The 21,472-nt window shown below is 46.0% G+C and overlaps 1 protein-coding gene across 1 annotated transcript in view; it reads right to left on the bottom strand.

Moving 5' to 3' along the window:
- Positions 1-547: 547 nt before the first annotated feature.
- Sugp1 (SURP and G-patch domain containing 1) overlaps positions 548-21,472 on the bottom strand; it is a 30,761-nt gene continuing 9,836 nt past the window's right edge. The window contains exons 5-14 of the mRNA XM_005332956.4: positions 19,875-19,998; positions 19,464-19,564; positions 18,244-18,367; positions 11,530-11,888; positions 4,433-4,539; positions 3,620-3,797; positions 3,108-3,214; positions 1,695-1,840; positions 993-1,122; positions 548-709 (exon numbers count right to left, since the gene is read on the bottom strand). Of these exons, the coding sequence (XP_005333013.1) occupies positions 683-709; positions 993-1,122; positions 1,695-1,840; positions 3,108-3,214; positions 3,620-3,797; positions 4,433-4,539; positions 11,530-11,888; positions 18,244-18,367; positions 19,464-19,564; positions 19,875-19,998 (1,403 nt within the window). The 3' untranslated portion in view covers positions 548-682. The remainder of the gene's footprint in view (positions 710-992; positions 1,123-1,694; positions 1,841-3,107; positions 3,215-3,619; positions 3,798-4,432; positions 4,540-11,529; positions 11,889-18,243; positions 18,368-19,463; positions 19,565-19,874; positions 19,999-21,472) is intronic.

Genomic DNA, 21,472 nt, shown 5'->3' on the forward strand with positions numbered 1-21,472 from the left:
CACCTCCTGCCAGGAAGCCAAGGCTAGGCAGGTCCTGCCTAAAGACCCTGTCCTCCTCTAACTTCCTAAAACAGTGCTAGGCTGAAAGGTCCCAAACACACACCCTTGGGCCTAGGCGTGGCCAGGTGTCAACCAAGTGCCCCTCCCTGCAGTCTGCTGCAGAAGAGCAGCCTTCCCTGTCTCCTTACAGTGAGAGCTAAGGGTCCTCCCCTCAGTTGCAACCCAAGCTCAGGGGGAACAGACCACAGGGACAGATAAGGGATTAGGTGGTGCTCTGAGATTCCTCAGATACTGGGGGGCTTTTGAGAAATTGTCTTGCCACATTACAAGTTTGAGGCCAGCCTCAACAACTTAGTGAGACCCTTGACAACTTAAACCATGTCTCAATACAAAATACAAGGAAAAAAAAAAAAGTCTAGAGAGGTAACTTAGTGGTAAAGTGTCTCTGGGTTCAATCAGAGAACAAGTTCTGCCTCCATCTGCCTGACCTAGCCCACTGCTAATCGACAGGAAAGGGTTCCACAATGGCAGGGACCAGGCTGCTATGGCGGGTGAGCACTGGGACTTTAATAAATGGCACAACACTCGTAACAAGGGTAGGGATGGGCAGAAATGCAGGCCAGCACATCCCACAGCCCAGGGACTGTTGTTCAGAAAGTAGACTTGTGTTTCTCCAGAATATTCAGTAGTAAGGCCTTCTGGGGTTGTTCTGTGGGAAGCCAAAAAGATAAAAGGGGGAGGGGTTAATGCAAAGGACACAGAGCAGTTCCTCTATCCAGGGGCAGCTGAATTCAAATCCTCCAGCGGGAAGGGCCAGCTCTAAGTAGAGGAGGGGGTTCGAATGCAGTTTGAGAGCTAGAGGTTTCTGGCCTTGCTTGCAAAGGAATTGGAGGGACCTTTCTGTTGATCCAGCCACCCCCCTGGAGTCTACCGTGAGAAATCAGGACGGCTCAGGAAGAAGCAAGTGAGAGGGGAAACAGGGGTGCACACACCAGAGGATTGGGCCGGAAGCGGTAGGCCAACATCATCCTCTTGCGAAAGGCCTCATATTCATCGTCCTCCTTGGAGAGCTCAGCTGGCCGGTCAATGCCAAAACCGGCACCATCTACCGTGGTAGTGCCCCTGCAGAGAGGTAATGGGCTAGTGTGAGCAGGTACTTGGGCTGGTGCCAGTGGAAAGAGGGACAGAGAGGCCTGGCTTGCCTGGGCTCAACAACTGCACTTTCAGGCACTCATAGTGGGCTGCTAGGCGAAGGACATCTGTGCAGGGACAAGCCTACACTAGCCGAAAAGGGAGGCATAAAGGTGGTCCAGCCCCCAGAGTCCTGCAAGGAAAGGAGTACCCACAGTGTAGGTTATCACAGCTCTAGGGATGACAGGGAAGCTTCTCAAGGACAGTACTGAGAGGCCAAAAGTGCAGGGGACGCCTAAAGCAAGGGGTCACATCAGAAGGTTTCCCACTAATTTCTGGGACTGGTTTCTAGCTTGCAGAGAATATAAACAAGACCAGCAGTCCCAGGAGGGTTTGACCCATCTGTACCTTCACAAAGGGACCTGGGAGAGGAAGAAGTCCCCAGAGTTGGGAGAGGGACAGACCTCCAAACCTCCCTGCATCACTAGCTTGTGCGTGGCAAGCAATGTGCAGTGGGGTGGGAGCAGGCAGTGGGGCTCTGGAGGGTGCATCCCACTACTCACTTGTTCACTGGGTTCTTGATGCCCTGGCCCTCTGTGCCCAGTCCCTCGCCCTCCTTCCAGCCCATCTTCATCAGCATCTGGTAACCGATGTTCTCCACAGTCAGCTTGAACTCCTTGTACTCTGAGTAGTCAGGCTCTCGACCCTCCTGCAGGGTGAGGTAGTGGGAGTCACAAACGAGGGCCATAGCCACACCTGGGCCTCAGTAGCACACAGATATGCCCTCTGCCTTTGGGCTCACTGATGCTGGAACCACCCACTCATCTGCCTCCTCCCACTTGGTCAGACTTGAAGAGTCTTCAAGAAAAGATCAAACTCTTTTCTGGGTCCCCAGGGACTGAGGGTGCTGAGCTCCTTGGCAGGGAAGTCAAAAGGGGCAAGGTGACAAGTTGTATAGATTTCATCTATCACAAGAGAGATTAATGCTTCACTGGCAAAGAAAACCTTATATTCTGAGAGCAATTTATTTTTGTTATTTTTTTGAGACATGGTCTCACTATGTTGCCCAGGCTAGCCTTGAACTCCTGGGCCCAAGCAGTCCTCCTGCCTCAGCCTCCCAAGCAGCTGGGACTACAGGCATGACAACCATTCTTGGCTTGAAAATAATTCATAATAGCATGCTAAGAAATGTGGCCAAGCTGGGTGCCAGCCACTCAGAGAAGGCAAGGCAAGAGTACTGCATGTTCGAGGCTAGCCTTGAAGACTTAACAAAACCCTGTCTCAATTTTTTTTTAAATATTTATTTTTTAGTTATAGGTGGACAAAATATCTTTGTTTTTTCTTTAATGTGGTGCTGAGGATTGAACCCAGTGCCTCTCACATGATAGGCGAGCATTCTACCGCTGAACCAACCACAACCTCAGCTCTATCTCAAAATTTAAAAAAAAATTTTTTTAAAGGGCTGGGAATGTGGTTTAGTGGTATAGCACCCCTGGGTTCAATCCCCAGCACCTCCAAAAAAAAAAAAAAAAAGTGGTCAATGATGAGGTTATGGGAGACCAATTTTCTAAAAAGACTTTATGAAGACAACATGGGATGTACCACATGGCCATTTCACTTCATGAGCCCAACAGCAGCAGGGAGAATGTTAAGCTCTGTTCTGTGGAGGCCAGGTCAGGTCCATGGGGGATTTCTGCTGGAGAAATGCTTTGCCTGTAAACTGCACTTAATTGGCTCCACTGGAGGCACAATTTCCTCTGCAGCCAGGGAAATGTTTCTGAAGCGGCAGCTGAGCAGCTATTTGCTAATTCCCCACACAGACACCGTCTGTCACAAACAGATGCCTCCCTCTGCAAGAGGGCCTGGCTTCTGCTGTGAGCATGGGGGCCCAAGGCTACCTCAGGCTCTAATAGGTGAGGTGGCTTTCAGAGGAACTGGGCCACAGCAGGGGCTGGTGCGAGGGTCCCCTGTCTTACCTTCAGGGCCTTGAATGTCTCCATGAACTTTTCCAGCTCGTCAGGGGGCAGGAAGTCTCCAATGAAGTGCTTGCCCCGGCCCATCTTTGTCAGCTGCTCTGCCCACTCTACCCAGAGAAGCAGTTAAAGTGAGAGGAGGGAGGAGGAAGGGGAGTGGGCCAGCTGATGCTTAGACCACAGGTATAAGAGTTGGTGTGGCCTCCAGGAAATGACATACTGGCCTGAGGCACCAACTAGACACCCTTCCCCATAGGCAACCGTGCCAAGCTTTCCAATCAAATGCTAGTGAACACTCATCCTGGATCCCACTTTTCACCATGAGGAAAACAAGGCACTGAAAGGTTGAGTTTCTCACCCAAGGCATCACAGCCAGGAGAAACAGACTTGAGACTGAATCTGGGCACTGAGTGGGAATACCTGAGCCTACAGTGCCTTGAGGGCAAGGCCCCACCAGTCATGCTCCCCCAAATTTCATCCCTCCTTCTCCCCTCCGACCCTGCGCCTTGGCGCACCCCGTGTCTTGTCCATTTCCATGCGCCGAAGCTGGTGCTCCCAAGTGCCCAGCTCGCTGTCAACCTCCTCGTCACTGTCATAGCCATGCTGGTGTTGCTGAAGTGCCTTCTCCCATAGCAGCTGCATGTCCTGCATTGCCCGCTTGTGTTGCATGATCATGTCGTACATCTGTTGCATCTATGGGTGTGGAATATGACCATGAGCAGGATGCCAGCTTTCCCTCAAAACCAGCCCCTTGGTAGACAAGTCCTGCCTTAGGACGTGCCCTGGATTCCTGACCTTTAGTGTAGCAAGGAGGACCCCTGAATAAGGGCAACTATGGCTCCTGATCCCTGAGAGAGGCACTTGAGGTGCACAATCCAGAGACTGCCTGAGCTCCTGGGAAAGCAGTGCAGGGGCTACAACTGGCTGTGGAGCCCCATACTGAGCCAGGCCCCTCACCACAGAAACACTGTGGCACCCTACTGGGACTATTCTACAATAGGCCCTCAAGGGAACTATGGAAGGAAATGAAGACTATTTCAGTAGGGAGCAGTGCTCTAGCTGCAAGGCACAGGCCACAAGAGCTGCCCAAAGGCTGAATGGCAGCGTAAGAGGTCCTGGGGTCTAAGTCCAGCTGCAGGCTCGTGAAGACCCTCAGGGGTGGCATGTGCTGACAGGGGTACTTGTCTTCCTGGAAGCCTCCTTGCTGACTGAGTGCCCTGAGGCACACAGGCTCAGTGAGCACACAACACATTCATGACTGCTGCACCATGGGGCAAGAAAGGATGTTCCACAGCACCTACTGAGTTCCCTGTCTCCAGTGCTCTTACCTCCTGCTGCTCCTTCAGCTGTTTCTTCTGGGCATCTGAGAGTTCTGTGACACCCACCAGACCTACAGGCTTCCCCTTCTCATAGCCGAGTCCTTTGAGGTCCTGAACTGGAAATTAAAGAAGGAGGACAGTGTTGGTAACAGCCACACAGGCCCCAGGTCCTACTTCTTAATTTGTCAGGTCTAAGAATTAAAATTACCCAAGGCACCTGGTGCAGGGTCTGCAGTACAGTAGGGTCCTCATGTCCTATTTGTTAGCATGTGTTATGTGAGGACCTCGGTGGCCATGCACATGTGCACTGGAACTTCATTTCCTCAGACCTCTCTAGAAAGGTTCTATATGCAAACAGCAGTAATCAGAGGATTGGGTCCTCACTCAGCGTCACACAGCTAATGGGTTAAAGGCAAAGATTTTGTAAAGCTAGAGGCAAGAGAGCCAAGATGTGCAACTCTACATGTGCATGTGTGTATGTGGGTGTGGGATACATGCCAGCTCTCAAAACACAGCCCTGTTGCTGACAGATATCCGGTGCAGATGGACACGGATTGAGTCTGGTATAAGTTTCAGTTGTATGGCTCCATTCGCTCCTTTGGGGGCGGCAGCCAACCATCCTCAAAGCTACTGACATTTAATTTGGCATCAGCTTGGGAACTTGGCTGGAGTCAGAAACACTGATCCATGTGAAGATGCTGTGATGGCCCCATCTGGGGTGGAAACAAGCACCCCTCAGGCAGTGGCTTCCTAGGGGATGTGCCAAGCAGGGGTGTATGTGCTCTGGGAAGGTGAAAAGAGCCATGTCCTCCCTCCTCACTAGGGCTAGGGCTTTGCCCTTAAGAATCAAGATGTAGCTGGGTGTGGTGGCTCACACCTGAAATCCCAGCAGCTCAGGAGGCTGAGGCAGTAGGATCACAAATTCAAAGCCAGCCTCAGAAACTTAGCAAGACCCTGATTGGGGTTGTGGCTCAGAGGTAGAGCACTCATCTAGTATGTGTGAGGCCTTGGGTTCCATACTTAGCAGCACATAAAGTAAAATAAAGACATTGTGTCCACCTATAACTAAAAATTTAAAAAAGAACCTTAGTAAGGCCCTAAGCAACTTAGTAAGATCCTCCCTCAAAATAATAATAATAATAAAAACCATAAATAAAGCTGATGATGTGGCTCAATGGTGAAGCACCCTGCAATCAATCCCAGGTATTAAAAAAAAAAAAATCACTATATGGACTAAGGTACAGCATGATGGTAGAACACTTGCTTAGCATTCATGAGACCCTGGGTTCCAACCCCAGCAACACCCTAAAAAGAGGATTGCCCACAGTTGCTCCTTAGCCCCTATTAATCTTTAATTCCTCCTCAAAGGTTTGTAGGGGAGCCCTGTAAGGAAGGCACAAGGACTGAGGCCTGAGTGGGTCATATGCCTGGAGCAAGCCCATGGTCCTTCTCCCTCAATGGGTCTCCTCTGGTGAGGGCTGCCCAAACCTCTTCTGAGGACAATATGGACCAATGGATCATAAACTTGGGCCTGAATCTCTGGAGCCAGTGCCTGTCCTTTAGATTATTCAGTAAGTAGCTTTTCTCCTTGACCTGGAATCTCTGAGGCCCCTGGGACAAGGAAGGCATCAATTAAGAAACTGGCCCTTAGAGGTGGGTGAAGAGGCCAAGAGGCTAAGCCATATGAGCTGGAGGAATTGCCCTCTGTTTGGGGCTCCTGTCCTCATCATTCAAATGAAGTGATGGCACCAAGCAATAGGATGCATGTGACTCCCCTATGCACCTGAGTGTCAAGCTGCTGTCAAGTCAGGGGGAGGTGGGGAGCCAGACGGGCAGCATGAGATGGCTGTTACGGTTTAGATCTTAAATGTCCCCCAAAAGCTTATGTGTCAAAGGCTTGGTTCTAATGCAATAGTGTTCAGAGGTGGGGCCTTTGAGACATGACTGGCTCATGAGGGCTCTGACCTCATCATTGGATTCATCTACACATGGATTCATAACTTAAGGTTACTGAGAGGTAGTGGAAACTTCAGGAAGGAGGACTGAGTTGGCTTTGAATGGCACAGTGGAACCCTGCCCCCACACTTGGCTTCCTGGCCAAGACGAGGTGAGCCGTCTTCTTTACCATATGCTCCCACCACCATCATGTCCTCTGCCATACTAAAGGCCCCAAGGTGATGGCCAACCAAGAACTGAAACCTCTAAAACTATGAGCCAAAATAAATCTTTCCTTTTTTATTATATACATGTGTCTATTGTGGTGCTGAGGATCAAACCCAGTGCCTTACACATGTTAGGAAAGTGCCCTACCACTGAGCTACAACCCCAACCTCCTTTCCTCCTTTAATTTTCCTGTTTTAATTTTTTGTCACAACTGACAGTGAATAAACATAATATATTGAAAAAGGTCTGATACAGAACAAAGTATAAGCATACAGACACCTAACAAAGCCCCCAAAATATACAAAACAAAAATTAACAGCATCCAAGGGCAAAGTAGACAATTCTATAATAATCACAGAATTCAATATACCACTTTTAACAATATATAGAACACCTAGATAAAAAATCTTTAGGGATACAGAACACACTATAAACCAACTAGACTTAACAGACAAACACAGAACACACAAACTTACAATGGCAGAATACCTAGTTTCCTCAAGTGCATATGGAATATCCTTCAGGATAAATCATATCTTAGGCTATAAAACAAGTTTAAATAAACTTGAAAGCTGAGCATGGTGGCACATGCCTGTAATCCCAGCAGTTCAGGAGGCTGAGGCAGGAGGATAGTGAGTTCAAAGCCAGCCTCAGTTTACCCAAAAAAAAAAAAAAAAGCAAGGCATTAAGCAACTCAGTGAGACCCTGTCTCTTATGAAAATACAAAATAAGTTTGGGGATATGACTCAGTGGTTAAGTGTCCCTGAATTCAAACCCTGGTACTGCCCTCCCCACCAAAAAAAAAATAAAAGAAAAGAAAAGAAAAAGAAAACTTGAAAATAATACTAAGTATCTTTTCTAGTCACAATGAAATCAAACAAACAAACAAACAAAACTTACAAATATTCAGAAATTAACACACTCTAACAAACAATAGGTCAAAGGGGAAAAAAGCACAAATTAGAAAATACTTGAGATAAATTAAAACAAAAGCAATAATATACCAAAATTTGTAGTATGCAACAAAAGCAGTGCCAAAAGGAAAATTTTATAGTTCTAACTGTATACAATTAAAAAGAAAGAGCTAGCTGGGCCTGGTGGTGCATGTCTGTAATCCCAGCAGCTTGGGAGGTGGAAGCAGGAGGATCGAAAGTTCAAGGCCAGTTGTAGCAACTTACGGAGACCCTAAGCAACGAACTGAGAACCTGTCTCAAAATAAAAGTGAATAAATAAATAAAAAGGGCTGAGTGATGTAGCTCAGTGGTAAAGCTCCTCTGAGTTAAATTCCCAGTACCAAACAACCAACAAGTCCAAAACCAGATGGCTTCACTGGTGAAGTCTAACAAACACCCACCAATTCTTCGTAAACTCTTCCAACAAAAACAGAGAGGAAGGAACATTTCCAGGTCATTAGTTGTTGATGGAACCTTTATTTATTAGTTGTTGATGGAACCTTTATTTATTTATTTATTCATATGTGGTGCTGAGGATCAAACCCAGTTGATTATTTTTTTTTTATTAGTTGTTGATGGAACCTTTATTTATTTATTTATTCATATGTGGTGCTGAGGATCAAACCCAGTGTCTCACACATGCTAGACAAGCACTCTATCACTGAGCCACAACCCCAGCCCCTATGAGGCTAGTTTTACCCTGATATCAAAGGCATTACAAGTTAGAAAAAACTACAGACCAATATTCCTTATGAATACAGATGGAATCGTTCGTTCAACACAAGGCAGAACGTAACATTTAGTCCAATAATAAAAGTAATGTTTCAAAAAAAAAAGAATGAGTCAACATATGAAAATTAATATAATATGCCACATTGATAAAATGAAGAGGGAAAAAAATCCACGGTTATTTTAATTGATATTTTATAAAAAAGCATGTGACAAAATCTAACACCCCTTCATGACAAAGACAAAAACATCCAATACACTTAAACAGAAGGGAACCTCCTCACCAGGTACATTGGTGCATGCCTGTAATCCCAGGTACTTGGGAGGCTGAGGCAGGAAGATGGCAAGTTCCAGGCCAGCCTCAGCAACTTAGTGAGACCCTGCCTGAAAATAAAAAATAAAAAGAGCTGGGGATGTAGCTCAGTAGTGCAGTGTCTCTGGGTTCAACCCCCAGTACTGAGGAGAAAAAACAAAAGAAATTTCCTTAACCTCAAGACAGTAAAGACCATTTATTAAGCACTGTTTGGGAAAGTAGCTCAATGGTAGAAAAATTGCTGAGCATGTGCAAGGCCCTGGGTTTGATACCAAAGCACCACAAAACACAAAGAAATAAAATAAAATTAAAAAAAAAATCACAGCTAACATCATATTCAATGGTAAAAAACTGAATATACTTTTGTCCTAAGATCAGAAATAAGACAAAGATGTCTGTTTTTATTACTTCTATTCAACATGGTACTGGAAATCCTATCCAGAGCAACTGGGCAAGAAAAAGAAAGAAGAACCAGGCCCAACTGTACATGCCTATAGTTCCAGCAGCTCAGGAGGCTGAAGCAGGAGGATTTCTCCAAAATCAGCCTCAGCAACTTAGCATGGCTCTAAGGAACTTAATGAGACCTTGTCTCAAAATAAAGAAGGCTGGGGGTGTTTCTCAGTGTTAAAGCAGTCTTACATTCAATCCACAGTACCAAAAAAAAAAAAAAAAAAAAAAGAATGAAAGAAAAAGAAAAGAAGAGGTATTCAAATTAGAAAGAAGAAAAACTTTCTATTTGCTGATAATATGATCTTGTTATATAAAACACACACACACACACCCTTTGATCTAATAAATTTAGCAAAGGTGCAGGACACAAAATAAACATACACAAATCAATTATGGGCTGAGGATGTAGCTCAGTAGTAGAGAGCTTGCCTAGCACACACAAGATCCCAGGTTCAACTGTCAGCACACCTCAAAAAAGAAAAAAACTGTATTTCTATACATTAGCAACAAACAATCTGAAAACTGAAAAAACAACATTGTTATTCACAATAACATCAAAATAATAAATCAATTAGGAAGAAATTTAACTAAGGAGCCACAGGACTTTTACAGTGAAAACTGTGAGACATTGTTGAAAGAAATTAATGAAAGAAATAGATGGAGGGCTGGGGATGTGGCTCAAGCGGTAGCGCGCTCGCCTGCCATGCGTGCGACCCGGGTTCGATCCTCAGCACCACATACCAACAAAGATGTTGTGTCCGCCGAGAACTAAAAAAAAAAATAAATATTAAAAATTCTCTCTCTCTCTCTCTCCTCTCTCACTCTCTTTAAAAAAAAAAGAAAAAAAAATAGATGGAAAGACATCTCACGTTCACAGATCAGAAGACTTAAATATTGTTAAGGTATCAGTATTACCCAAAGTGTATTCCCTATAAAATCCCAATAGTATTTGCAGAAATAAAAAAGTCCATCTGAAAATTGATATGGAAACTCAGAAGATGCCAAATTGCCAAAATAGTTTTGAAAAAAAAAAAAAAAAGATTTACACTCCCAATTGTAAAACTTACTACAGAGATATAGAAATCAAAACAGTATGGTACAGTATGGACAGACATATAAATCAGCTCAGAAATAAACCCTCACATCTATGGTGAATTGATTTTTTACAAGGGTGTCAAGACCATTCAATAGGGAGAGAATAATCTCTTCAACAAAAACTACTGGGAAAATTGGATATCCACATGCAAAGGAATGAAGCTGGACCCTAAACCACTTATAAAAATTAACTCAAACTGGATCAAAGACCTAAACTTAAGAGCTAAAACTGCAAAACTCATAGGCAACAACAAAAAAATTGGTAAAATGAACTTCATTAAAATTTAAAACTTTCAGCCAGGCGCAGTGGCACATGCCTGTGATCCCAGCAGCTCAGGAGGCTGAGGCAGGATGATTACAAGTTTGAAGGAGGTCCTAAGTTTAGTGGGATCCTGTCTCAAAATAAAAAAGATAAAAAGGGCTGAGGATATGGCTCAGTGTAAACATCCTTGGGTTCATTCCATTCCCCTGTTCCAAAATAAACAAACATACATACATTTATGGCACCAAAAGATAGTAAAGTTAAAAGACAACCCACAGAAAGAGAGAAATTATTTGCAAACCATGTATCTGATAAAAAGTTAATGTCCAGGCTATATAAAAAATATACTCCTACAATTCAACCACAACAAGAAGATAAACAGCCCAATTTAAAAATAGGCAAAGGAGGGCTGGGGATGTGGCTCAAGCAGTAACGCACTCGCCTGGCATGCGTGCGGCCCGGGTTCGATCCTCAGCACCACATACAAAGATGTTGTGTCCACCGAAAACTAAAAAAATAAATATTAAAATTCTCTCTCTCTCTTAAAAAAAAAAAAATAGGCAAAGGACTAAAGCAGACATTTGTCCAAAGAAGCTATATGAATGATCAATATGCACACGAAAAGATGTTCAACATTATTGGTCATTAAGAAGATTTAAATCAAAGCCACATACCTACTAGGACAACTATATAATAAGGTGAGGGGGTCTGAGGGTAAAGCTCAGTGGTAAAGCGCTTGCCTAGCATGTGGGAGAAGGCTCTGGGTACAATCTCCAACCTGGGTTCAATACTGTGTGATTCAAACCACAGGAGAAAAATAATTGTATTCGCACTAAATATAAACAGACTTAAGCCCTCTTATTTGTTTTTTCATTAATTTGTTTTGTGGTACTGGAGATGAACCCCGGAGTGATCTATCACTGAGCTATACCTCCACTCCTCCTTATTTTTTGAGATTTTCTTATCTGAGGGGGGGTTGTGGAACCAATCCCCATGGATACTGAGAGAGAATGATATACACACAATGGATTTTTAGTCACAGAAAGGAATGCTACAACATGAATAAAACTTAAAGACATGTTCCACAAAAGAAACCAGACCCTTCTGACAAAGGACAGCAGGGAAGGGGGAGTCAGCCCACCTGACAGAGGTGAGGGAGAGGCATCCACATCCCTCTGCACCAGCTCAGCAGGCGGCAACTCAACCTTGTCCTCTTCAGGTCCCCACCGGCTCTTCCGCTTCCTCTTCACAGTGGTTGTGGAAGCTGGCTTACCAGGGACAGCTGGAGCGGGGGTAGCAGTGGTGGGTGCAGGGGTAGATGAGGCAGGACAGGTAGTGGCTGGAGGCAAGGACCCAGACAGGACCTCAGGAGGGGACTTGCGCTTCAGGCTGGGGTCAGGTGCTGTGAGGATGCCTGTGGAGCCTGCCTTGGCTTTCCGGAACTCCTCCAGCTTTTGCCGGTAGTATTTGTACCCTTGGCTGTTAGGTTCATATAGAAAGCTGCAAGGAGAGTTGGAGGGACACCATAAGCTAAGCCAGATCCTCCCCACTCCTGGTTCAGACAGGAGCAGCTCAGGCTGTGTGTGCCCAGGGAAGCCAGGGTCACATCGAAGTTACAGTCTCCACCCATTTCTCCTGCCTTGCTAGGCCTCACTGTGAGAAACACTGTGACTTGCCCACAGGCTCTTATGGTACCCTCCCTTCAAGTCAGGAGTCATACCAAACCTCCCCCTCCCTTTCCCAGGGGCCCATCACATTATCAATTCCCTGCTTCAGAGCAAAATGAACATGTGTCCTCAGTCTCCCCAATTCCTGTGAAGTCATTTCTTCATACCACAGAATCCTAACTTGTGGGGAGACCTTAGACACCAGAAATCACAGCGGGTGTCTTGAAACTAAGGCTTTCTCCAATGCATCCTGGAGATACCAAAAGGAAAAGTAGTAGACCAGGGAGCTAGACTCTAACCCTGCCTTAAAAGCACACAGCCTCAGGGCAGAAGCCCAACTGTCAGGAAGCCACAGGTCCCCAAGGTCCCAACCCAGTCTGAGGAGCAGAGGAAGTAGCACTGGGTTTGGAGTGAGGACTGAGGCAGTAAGAGGTCTTAGTCATTTTACCATTTGCCAGCTTCTCTCAGCCTGGGCACATCTGAAACCAATGGTTCTGCCTCTGGCTAGGGTTCACATCAGAGAGAAGAGTTTGAGCCCAGCTCCATGTGGCAAAAGGCGGGGAAAGACCTGAATAAGGGGTTAGACCTGCACTAAGGAACCTGGACAGTCATAACACAATGCTATGTTACAACAGCAAGGCACAGTTTTATCTGCCAAGGACTATTCCAAGACCTTCATGGATACCAAAATCCAGATGCACAAGTTCTTTATATAAAATGGTGTAGTCCTGACATACATCCTCCTGTAGACTTTAAGTCATCTCTAGATGATTTATAATACTTAATACAATGTAAATGTATGTAACTATTAAACTGTACTATTCAGGGAATAATGACAAAAGTCCATAAATGCTCAGTTTTTCTTTTTCTTTTTAGTACTGGGGATTGAACTCAGGGGTGCTCAACCACTGAGCCACATCCCCAACACTATTTTGTATTTTATTTAGAGACAAGGTCTTGCTAAGTTGCTTAGCACCTCCCTTTTGCTGAGGCTGGGTCTGAACTTGTGATCTTCCTGCCTCTGCCTCCTGAGCTGCTGGGATTATAGATGTATGCCACTGCACCTGGCCTAAATACTTATTTATTTATTTATTTTTGGTGGTGGTGGGGTATTAGGGATTGAACTCAGGGGTACTCAACCACTGAGTCACATCCTCAGCCCTATATTGTATTTTAATTAGAGTCAGGGTCTTGTTGAGTTGCTTAGTACCTCGCCACTGTGGAGGCTGGCTTTGAACCCATGATCTTCCTGTCTCAGTCTCCAGAGCCGCTGGGATTACAGGTGTTTGCTACTGCACCTGGCTAAATGCTCAGCATCGACACAACTTTTTAAAGAATATTTTCAATTTGTGGTTGGCTGAATCCTGGGATGTGGAACCTGAGAATACGGAAGGCCAACTGTACAGGGTCAAGGGTACTATAATTCCTTTTGCATAAAAGAGAGCAGTCAGGTGTGGTGGTGGCATGCTTATAATCCCAGCTACTTGAGAGGCTGAGGCAGGAAGATTGAAAGCTCAAGGCCCGCCTCTGCAACTTAGTGAGACTCTATCTCAAAATAAAAAGGGCTGTGGTAGGATGCCCCTGGGATCAATCCCAGTACCTTAAAAAAAAAGAAAGAAAAAGAAAAAGAAAACAGCAAGACATCCCAAAGATGACTTCTATGTGTACCTCAGGAGAGGGGTAGAGGGACCCCTAGCCCTGCCAACACCTGGTACTTCGGGAGGGTGGGATTGGGGGACAGGGAGATGGCAGTGTCTCTGTATTTCTGGGTCATGGTACAAGCATGACTCAGTGAAAGACATTCATAAAACCTGAAAGAGACCAAAGTAAAAAACTGTGCAAGCATCTGCTGTGTCCCAGCTGTTTGGGAGGTTGAGGCAGAAGGATCACTCGAGACCAGGATTGCCTGTGAAACATAGCAACACTCTATCTCTCTTAAAACAAAACACACACACATACACACACAAATGTTTAAGAAGGAAGAGGAGAAGCCGGACAGATTTGAAAGATGCACTCAACAGCAAGCAGAGTTTAGACAAATTTAAAGCTACCTGGTAACTCTGGGAATAGTCAAGCTGGGGAGATCTGCTTGCTGAGGCTGGTGGGCAAGATGGAAAGAGGTTCCTAGGATCCCTGGCTTTAGCTGCTTGTTTAGGCTAAGTCTCCTCCAAGCTACAGTGAGGTTGCATCCGAGAGTCCCTGATGGTCTGCCTGTCTGCCAGGAGGGTAAGGGTCAACAGTGGCTCCCCAAGGGGTGGGAAGAGAAGGAAGATGGAATCCCCTCCTAGCACAGGGCTAGGTGGGCACACAGGAGACATTATAATCAAGACTTCTCTCCGGCTGGGTGTAGTGGCACTTGAGTATAATCCCAGCTACTCAGGAGGCTGAGGCAGAAGGATCACAAGTCTGAAGCCAGTCTGGGCAAACTAGCTAGACTCTATCTCCATATAAAATTTTTAAAAAAGGCTAGGAATGTAGCTCAGAGGCAGAATACTTCTGACTTCAATCCCCAGTACCAAAAAACGACTCCCCTGAGGAGAACCATCATCAACCATCAACACTTTAGGGTTTCTCCTTTCAGTCACTTTTATGTATTCCGATAGTCTCTTTTTTTAATATTTACTTTTTAGTTTTAGGTGGATACAATCTCTTTATTTTTATTTATTTGTTTATTTTTATGTGGTGCTAAGGATAAACCCAGTGCCTCATATGTGCTAGGTGAGCATTTTTTTTTTTTTAATATGGTGCTGAGGATTGAACCCAGGGCCTCGCACATGCTAAACGAGCGAGCGCTCTACCACTGAGCCACAGTCCCAGCCTACTAGGCAAGCATTCTACCATTAGAGCCGCATCCTCAGCCCTTGTTTTTTTTTTTTTTTTTTTTGTGGTACTTGGGAGTGAACCCAGGAGTGTTCTACCTGTGAGCCAATACCCAGGCCTTTAAAAAAAAAATTTTTTTTTTTTTTTTAAACTTTGAGGCAGGGTCTTGCCTCCTCCTGTTCCAGTCCAGTCTCTTGGTAGCTGGGACTATAAACGTGACCCACTGTGTCTGGCTTAAGAAATTCTTTTAAAAACCAGAATACAGTCAGACACAGAGGCATATGCTTATAATCCCAGGGAAGCTGAGGCAAGAGGATCACAATTGCAGTCTGGGCAAGACTTTAGCCAAGACCCTGTCTTGAAATAACATTAAAAAAGGGCTCAGTAATAGAGCACTTGGAAGAAAGAAGAAAAACAAAAATCACATAAACTTTTCCCATTTGCTATGGTTAGTCCCCACCAAAATTCATGTTGAGGCTTGTTCTCTAGGGCCGAAGTGTTGGGACGTGGCATCTAAGTGGTTGGGTTGTGGGGGCCTCACGCATGGATGAGGACTGGATTAGTTCCTGAGAGAAAGTTGTCATAAAGCAAGTCCACCCTTCCCTTCTGCTTTGTACAATGAGATGACACAGCAGAAGGCCCTAATTGGATATGGTTGTCCAATCTTGGACTTCCCAGCCTCTAGAACCATGAGCACAAATCTCTTCCCTCTATAAATTGCCCAATTCAAGTTTTCTATTATAGTGACAGAAAACAAACTGAGATAACCTCATAATAGCCAAGGTGTGCCTCACTGACTCACCTCCTTGCCTCAGTTTCCCCACCCATAAGAACCCAAAATGCCAGTTGCTATATCACATGGGTGTTAGATCTAGGAGCTTTCCAATGGTCCTGTATTCCACTAGAGGCTACCTGTAGAAGCATTTGGCCCCCTGATGTTGAACATTCAATTTAACATGATTTCTGGGGTCATATCTCAGAAGTAAGATGACTCAACAAAGGAATCAGCATCTCTAGCTCCTTGACAACTGAGCAGAGCTGTTACAACCTGTTTTCCAAAACCTACTACCAAGGTATAATGGGGTGCATCCAGCCCACATGAGGAATCAGGAACAACATAAAGAGAAGAACATAGGGTGGTTGTTGGGTTTGGAGTGAGGGGAGGTGTTGATAACCACATGTATCCATTAGGTATTTTTGGGCTTTGTAGTTGCCTCACACCTGATCCCAAACAGATTAAACAGTCCATTTAGTATGAACCTGCATGGCCTGTTGTGTCCTGGATATCCAATCATTTCCCAGTTCTCTGGCTCTGGTCCTGGGGATAAGCATGGCCACTTCCTCACCAGCCATCTCAGGCATCTACTTCTGGCCCAGCTTCCACCAAACTATACTCACAGCTGGTCAGCCACTAAGACCTTCCAAGTACTAGGCATGGTGGTGCCCACTTATAATCTACAGCTGGTTAGCCACTAAGACCTTCCAAGTACCAGGCATGGTGGTGCCCACCTATAATCTCAGCAACTCAGAAGGCCAGCCAGGGCAGCTTAGCAAGACTTTGTCTCATAGGGCTAAGAATAAAAAGGATCAGAATGTATATAGCTCAGTGGTAGAGCATTTGCCTAGTATGTGTGAATGCTGGACTCAATCCCTAATACCAGAAAGATGGGGGGGGGGGGAGACTCTCCAGGTAGTCAAAGAGCCACTGGGTCAGAGCCATTTGAACCAACAACATTGCTCAGTTCTGATATTAAAAAAAAAGCTGGGCCAAAGGCTGGGTCCCCCTAACTGGGCAGTGCTGCCTGGGCCCTGGATCTTGGATAGAATTCCAATATTTTACTCATTTTTCCTGTAATAAGTAACTACATTCTCATTTAGTTTTAGGTTTTTTGTTGTTTTTGTCTTTTGAGGATGTTGAGGATCAAATTCAGGGTCTTGTATATGATAGGCAAGTGTTCTGAGTATGCCCCAAATTCCTATAGTCTCATTTAAATAAGCTTATTAGGTAAACGGGGGAAAAAAAAAACTATTAATATTGGATTGGATGGCAAAGAGTCATGATCAACAAATCATGGCTATCAGTACAAATCTGGGATTCAGGATATCTGGAAGGGGAGGTCCTCTATCCCCAGGCAGGCCCCTTTACTGAATTCCAGATCCAAACCTCCATGGCCCCCAGAGTGGCTCCCAGGTACCCAGGTGATAGACTCAAGAACAGCCAGTCATCTAAGACTTGGCCATGCTTGTTCCCAGTCCCCAAGTTTGAATAACCCCATCACCTCCCAATAGTTCCCAGCCCCCAAGTTTGAACAGCCCTACACTTCCTAATAGCTGCCCATTGCCTGGCCATGTCTGACTGTCTACCAGGGAGCTACAATTAATCCCATTAATCCTTGGCTCAGATCCTCAGGGAACACCTGAGCCCTCTAGGACAGGCCCTGCTCAATTCTGCAGCCTGTCTACAACCTGGCCACATCAGAACAGCAACCAAAGTCTCTGCTACTTCACTCCTGCATAGTAGTTCCTCTGTATTCCCTTTGTTCTGTATCTAGCTCTTTCCAGTTTACATAAAGTGAAAATATCATGCCTAGGTTATGCGGCCCAATGTCCTGCCCTCTTCCTGAGTACCTGATGACATCTAGAACTGCTGAACCAACCAGCCCAGACTGCTATTGCTACTAGACTTTCTGTTATATACATACCATCACTCTTCTCATTGACTAAGTCAGGACCTGTTTCAATACCATCCTCTCAGGTGCATCACCTTTGTGCAAAGCATCCAAGCATGATCCTGACAGTCTGCCCTACAGTCCCACCCACCTCCAACCCCATCCAACAGCTTTCCCGAGCTCAGAGCAGGTATTTAGCCTGCCCAATGGATGAATGAACAAGTAAACGCAGACCAAGCCCTCAGGGCTGCACCTTGTGGATGGGGTCAGCCCAAAGGCCAGGCTACTTGTCATATGACTCTCTATGGGACCTGGCGGGGGTTTCCCACTCCTTACATCCTGAGGCTCCTGGTCACAGGAAAGACACAAGGAACACACACAATATAACCAGTTCTGTGAATTTCTATTTGAGAGCCCAGCCTGCCCCAAGTCAGGAGCTGCCATCTATAACAAAGAGAGCTTTCTCCATAAGGTACTTAGAAAACAAAGGCCTCAAAGGCCTCTGTGCATCTGCCTCAGAGACTATTTCAGGGACCAATTTATGCTTGGAAAATGCCCATGAGGGGAAACTCCCAGATCAGTGTTCCAGTCTTGCCAGTTTCTTGCTGTGGGACCCTAGAAGGTCTTAGGCTGTGCATGCTGAGCCCGTGTCCTCATTTGTAGTGGGTGGTGGAAAAGGCAAGGGTTACCCCTCCTTACCTGAATGCCTGGTTCTCGCGGTTGTTCTGGAGAGCAATGGTTTCTACCTCAGGACCCCCATCTGCTATGAACCTGGCCAACTTTTCTGCAAGGTTCTTGGCCTCTTCATCCTCTGGGGGTGAAACTTTAAGCAGGCTGTCAGTACTGAGCTCAACTCACCACACCCAACAGCCTAATTCCTGCTAAGAACCCCACAGGCAACAAGTGGGATTTAGTTTAGGAATGATACAAAAAGAAACAGGCAAATGGGAATCAGATTACTGCACTGGGACCAAACACCAGAGTTAATTTACAATGTATCTCAAGCCCCCCATCCCTCCCCTACCTCCCTTTCCCACCCTATAGGTCAAGTGGGCCTTGGACATGAATTAGGAATGAGGGGTCAGGATGTGAGGGTAACAAAGGTGATAGGAGCCCATGCCCTAGTGTTTCTGCCAGTTGTTTTCCCCAGGTCACATGGTAGAGTGGAGGGCTCACCCTCCTCTCCTGGGGAGAGGGTCAGGGCTAAGGGGTGCAGATGACAATGAATGAAATTCTGTGGATCATGTTCAGCCGAAATGTCAATCCCCATCATCCCACCACTTGGTTGGGATTTTATACCTTACAGCTGGTGACCAGTTGGCCTTTCCCCATCTACTCAAGAATCTAAGAATCTCACCGTCTCTGTCCCCCCTCCCACCTCCCTCAGTATCTGTCACTATATTAATCTTTTTTTTTTTTACACTTTTTTTTTCAGTGTAGATGGGCACAATACTTTTATTTTTATTTATTTACGTGGTGCTGAGGATTGAACCCTATGCATGCGAGACAAGTGTTCTACCACTGAGGGACAACCCTAGCCTCACTAATACCAATCTTGATTTGTCCTCATTGCCCAACACAAAGCTGGAGCTCATTAACACTTATTAAAATAGCAAGCAAGTGCTCCCTCTGCTCTGCTCACGTGCACACAGCTGAGCTCTTGGACATGACCTTGACCCTCTTGGAGCACCCACGCAACCCAAGTGCCAGGCTTGGCACTCAGACTTCACCTAGACCTCACAGCACTAGTGGGGAGGGTGGTGTCAGTTCCTCCAGAGTGACTTCTGCTGCCTGGGAGAGCACAGGCCTTGGCTATCAGGGTCATGTAATGCTACTGCAAACCACGGTGGTCCCCAGGAGCCCCAATTCCATCTTGTGGAACTCCCTGCCAGAACCTCCTAATCCCTCCACCCACTTACCTTTCTGAGAGGTTGCCTGTGACTTTTGTGCTTCCTTTCTTATCTCAGCCACTTTCTTTCTGTAGTAAAGGAATTCCCTGCTATTCTTATCATGTAAAAATCTAGAGAGAAAAAGATTTGCAAAAGAGAGAAAAATGAGCTTTGAGGATGGGTGAACCTGTACAGCTTCTACCATACAAAAGCAGGCTGGTGAGCAAAGGCTTCAATAGGACAAAAAGTCAGTCTTGGCACCACGTAGGCATCTCCTGCAGCCTCTGGTGAGAATTAGAAAGTGCTTGGCATGGCAACTGGCTCATGTGAGCAGGCACTAGGCCTTGGCCACCAGGGCAAGTTTACAAATACATATGTGTGAGACACAGCACAGTACACACGTAAAACAGCCATGGCCTCCCCTTCCCCAGTGATACTCACGCAAATGCTGGGTTATCCTTGTAGTCTTCCATAGCTACTTTTTCTAACTCAGGGCCTCCTTCTGCCACAAAGCGGGCCAATTTCTCTATCACTTTCCGAGTCTCGGCTCCCTCTGGGGGTGAAACTTTAAGGAGGCTGTCAGTACTGGGGTTCAACTCACACACCCCACAGTCAATAGGCACACTCTCTCTACAGACCACAACGACAGAGGGGGTGGGGGAAGAAGAGCGTGAGATGTGGGAGGTTGTCGGGCATCCCGGGTCCATGCACAAAGCACTATGGCGAGGGGGCAGTTGGTCTCAACAGTCTTTGCAAGACATACTGGGTGGGAGCGAAGTGTGAGGGCCTCCCATGGGCCAAGTCCGTCCCCAGGCTGAAAGGGAGCCGTTGGGAAACATATCCGGCCCCCACCCTGGTTTTGTCAGAGGGGATTGGTAGAGGGGAAATGCTTAATTCTTTTCTTTATTTACCAGTTTTCAGTATAATACATCAGGTCCCTTTTATCCTTCAAAGATGACAAATTCTCTTTTAAAAATATCATTATGAACTCTGATTTAAACACATAGTTGGGTTTCAATCCATTGCAATTAATGTCATCACAGAAGGTCTGTGGCCGGTGGAGCCTCTTCAAGCTGGCTCCTGAGAGCTTTGGACATGACCCCAGGAGTCTCCGAGGGCCTCCTTGCCATCTGCCGGGACAGGGCGTTCCAGGATCATCTCATACACTTCCTGCCCAGACCTAGAGCCAGTCATCTCTCCGAGAAGTTCTGGTTTCCGTTAGTGAGAAACTGTGCTTCCAGACCACCATCTGGGCGCTAGGGACGCCCACTGCAGCGGGCTTAATCATTATCTTGGGGCCTTTTCAGTGAACAGAGCTATAAAAATATATTTTTATATATGAATTAGCCTCCCCATTTGAGCCATACAGAACCTGCTTTTGCACTTCTTGCTGGTCTGTTGCTGAATCTGTCAGACACTACATGCATCATGTCCCTTCTATGAGACTTACAACAGAAATTTCTTGCTCTCAGCCAGTACTCAGCAACTGAGCTAGGGGCGGCACCACTGACTAACCTTATTCCCCTAGATGCTTGGGCTGTCAGGAAACATGAAGTGAAGGGTAGGGACATCTATAGTCTGAATAGGGTCCTGTGAGGTTACAGGGGCATTCTGTGCCTGACTTTTATCCTATCCTCACCCTCCTCCCATGTGCTCAGCAAGAACCCACCCCACACCTGTTTACTGTTTATAGAAGCAGGTATGTTCCTGAGATCATGCCAACAGGTGTCCAAAATAGGATTTAAGGGCTGTGAGATGCCCCATGCCCCTTGGAAAGCATCAGTTACCAAGAGGTCACCACTGGAGCTGCCAGATCACCTAAGAAAATGTACCCTCCCCAGCTGACATTCTGACTGATGGGTCAGGGGGCAAGGCTGGTTACTGATCTACTCAAGACACTCAGGCCTGAAGCCAGCAACCTTGTTCACAGCAAGGCGCCTGGAGGTTGTTATGGCACAACTATACAGTCACTTTAGTCTGTGCTCACTTTCAGGGTGATATGACCTTGATACCCAGCCCTTTGTGGCTCAGATGTCACA

This window comes from Ictidomys tridecemlineatus, chromosome 2 (assembly GCF_052094955.1).
Source record: "Ictidomys tridecemlineatus isolate mIctTri1 chromosome 2, mIctTri1.hap1, whole genome shotgun sequence".
Lineage (NCBI taxonomy): Eukaryota > Metazoa > Chordata > Mammalia > Rodentia > Sciuridae > Ictidomys > Ictidomys tridecemlineatus.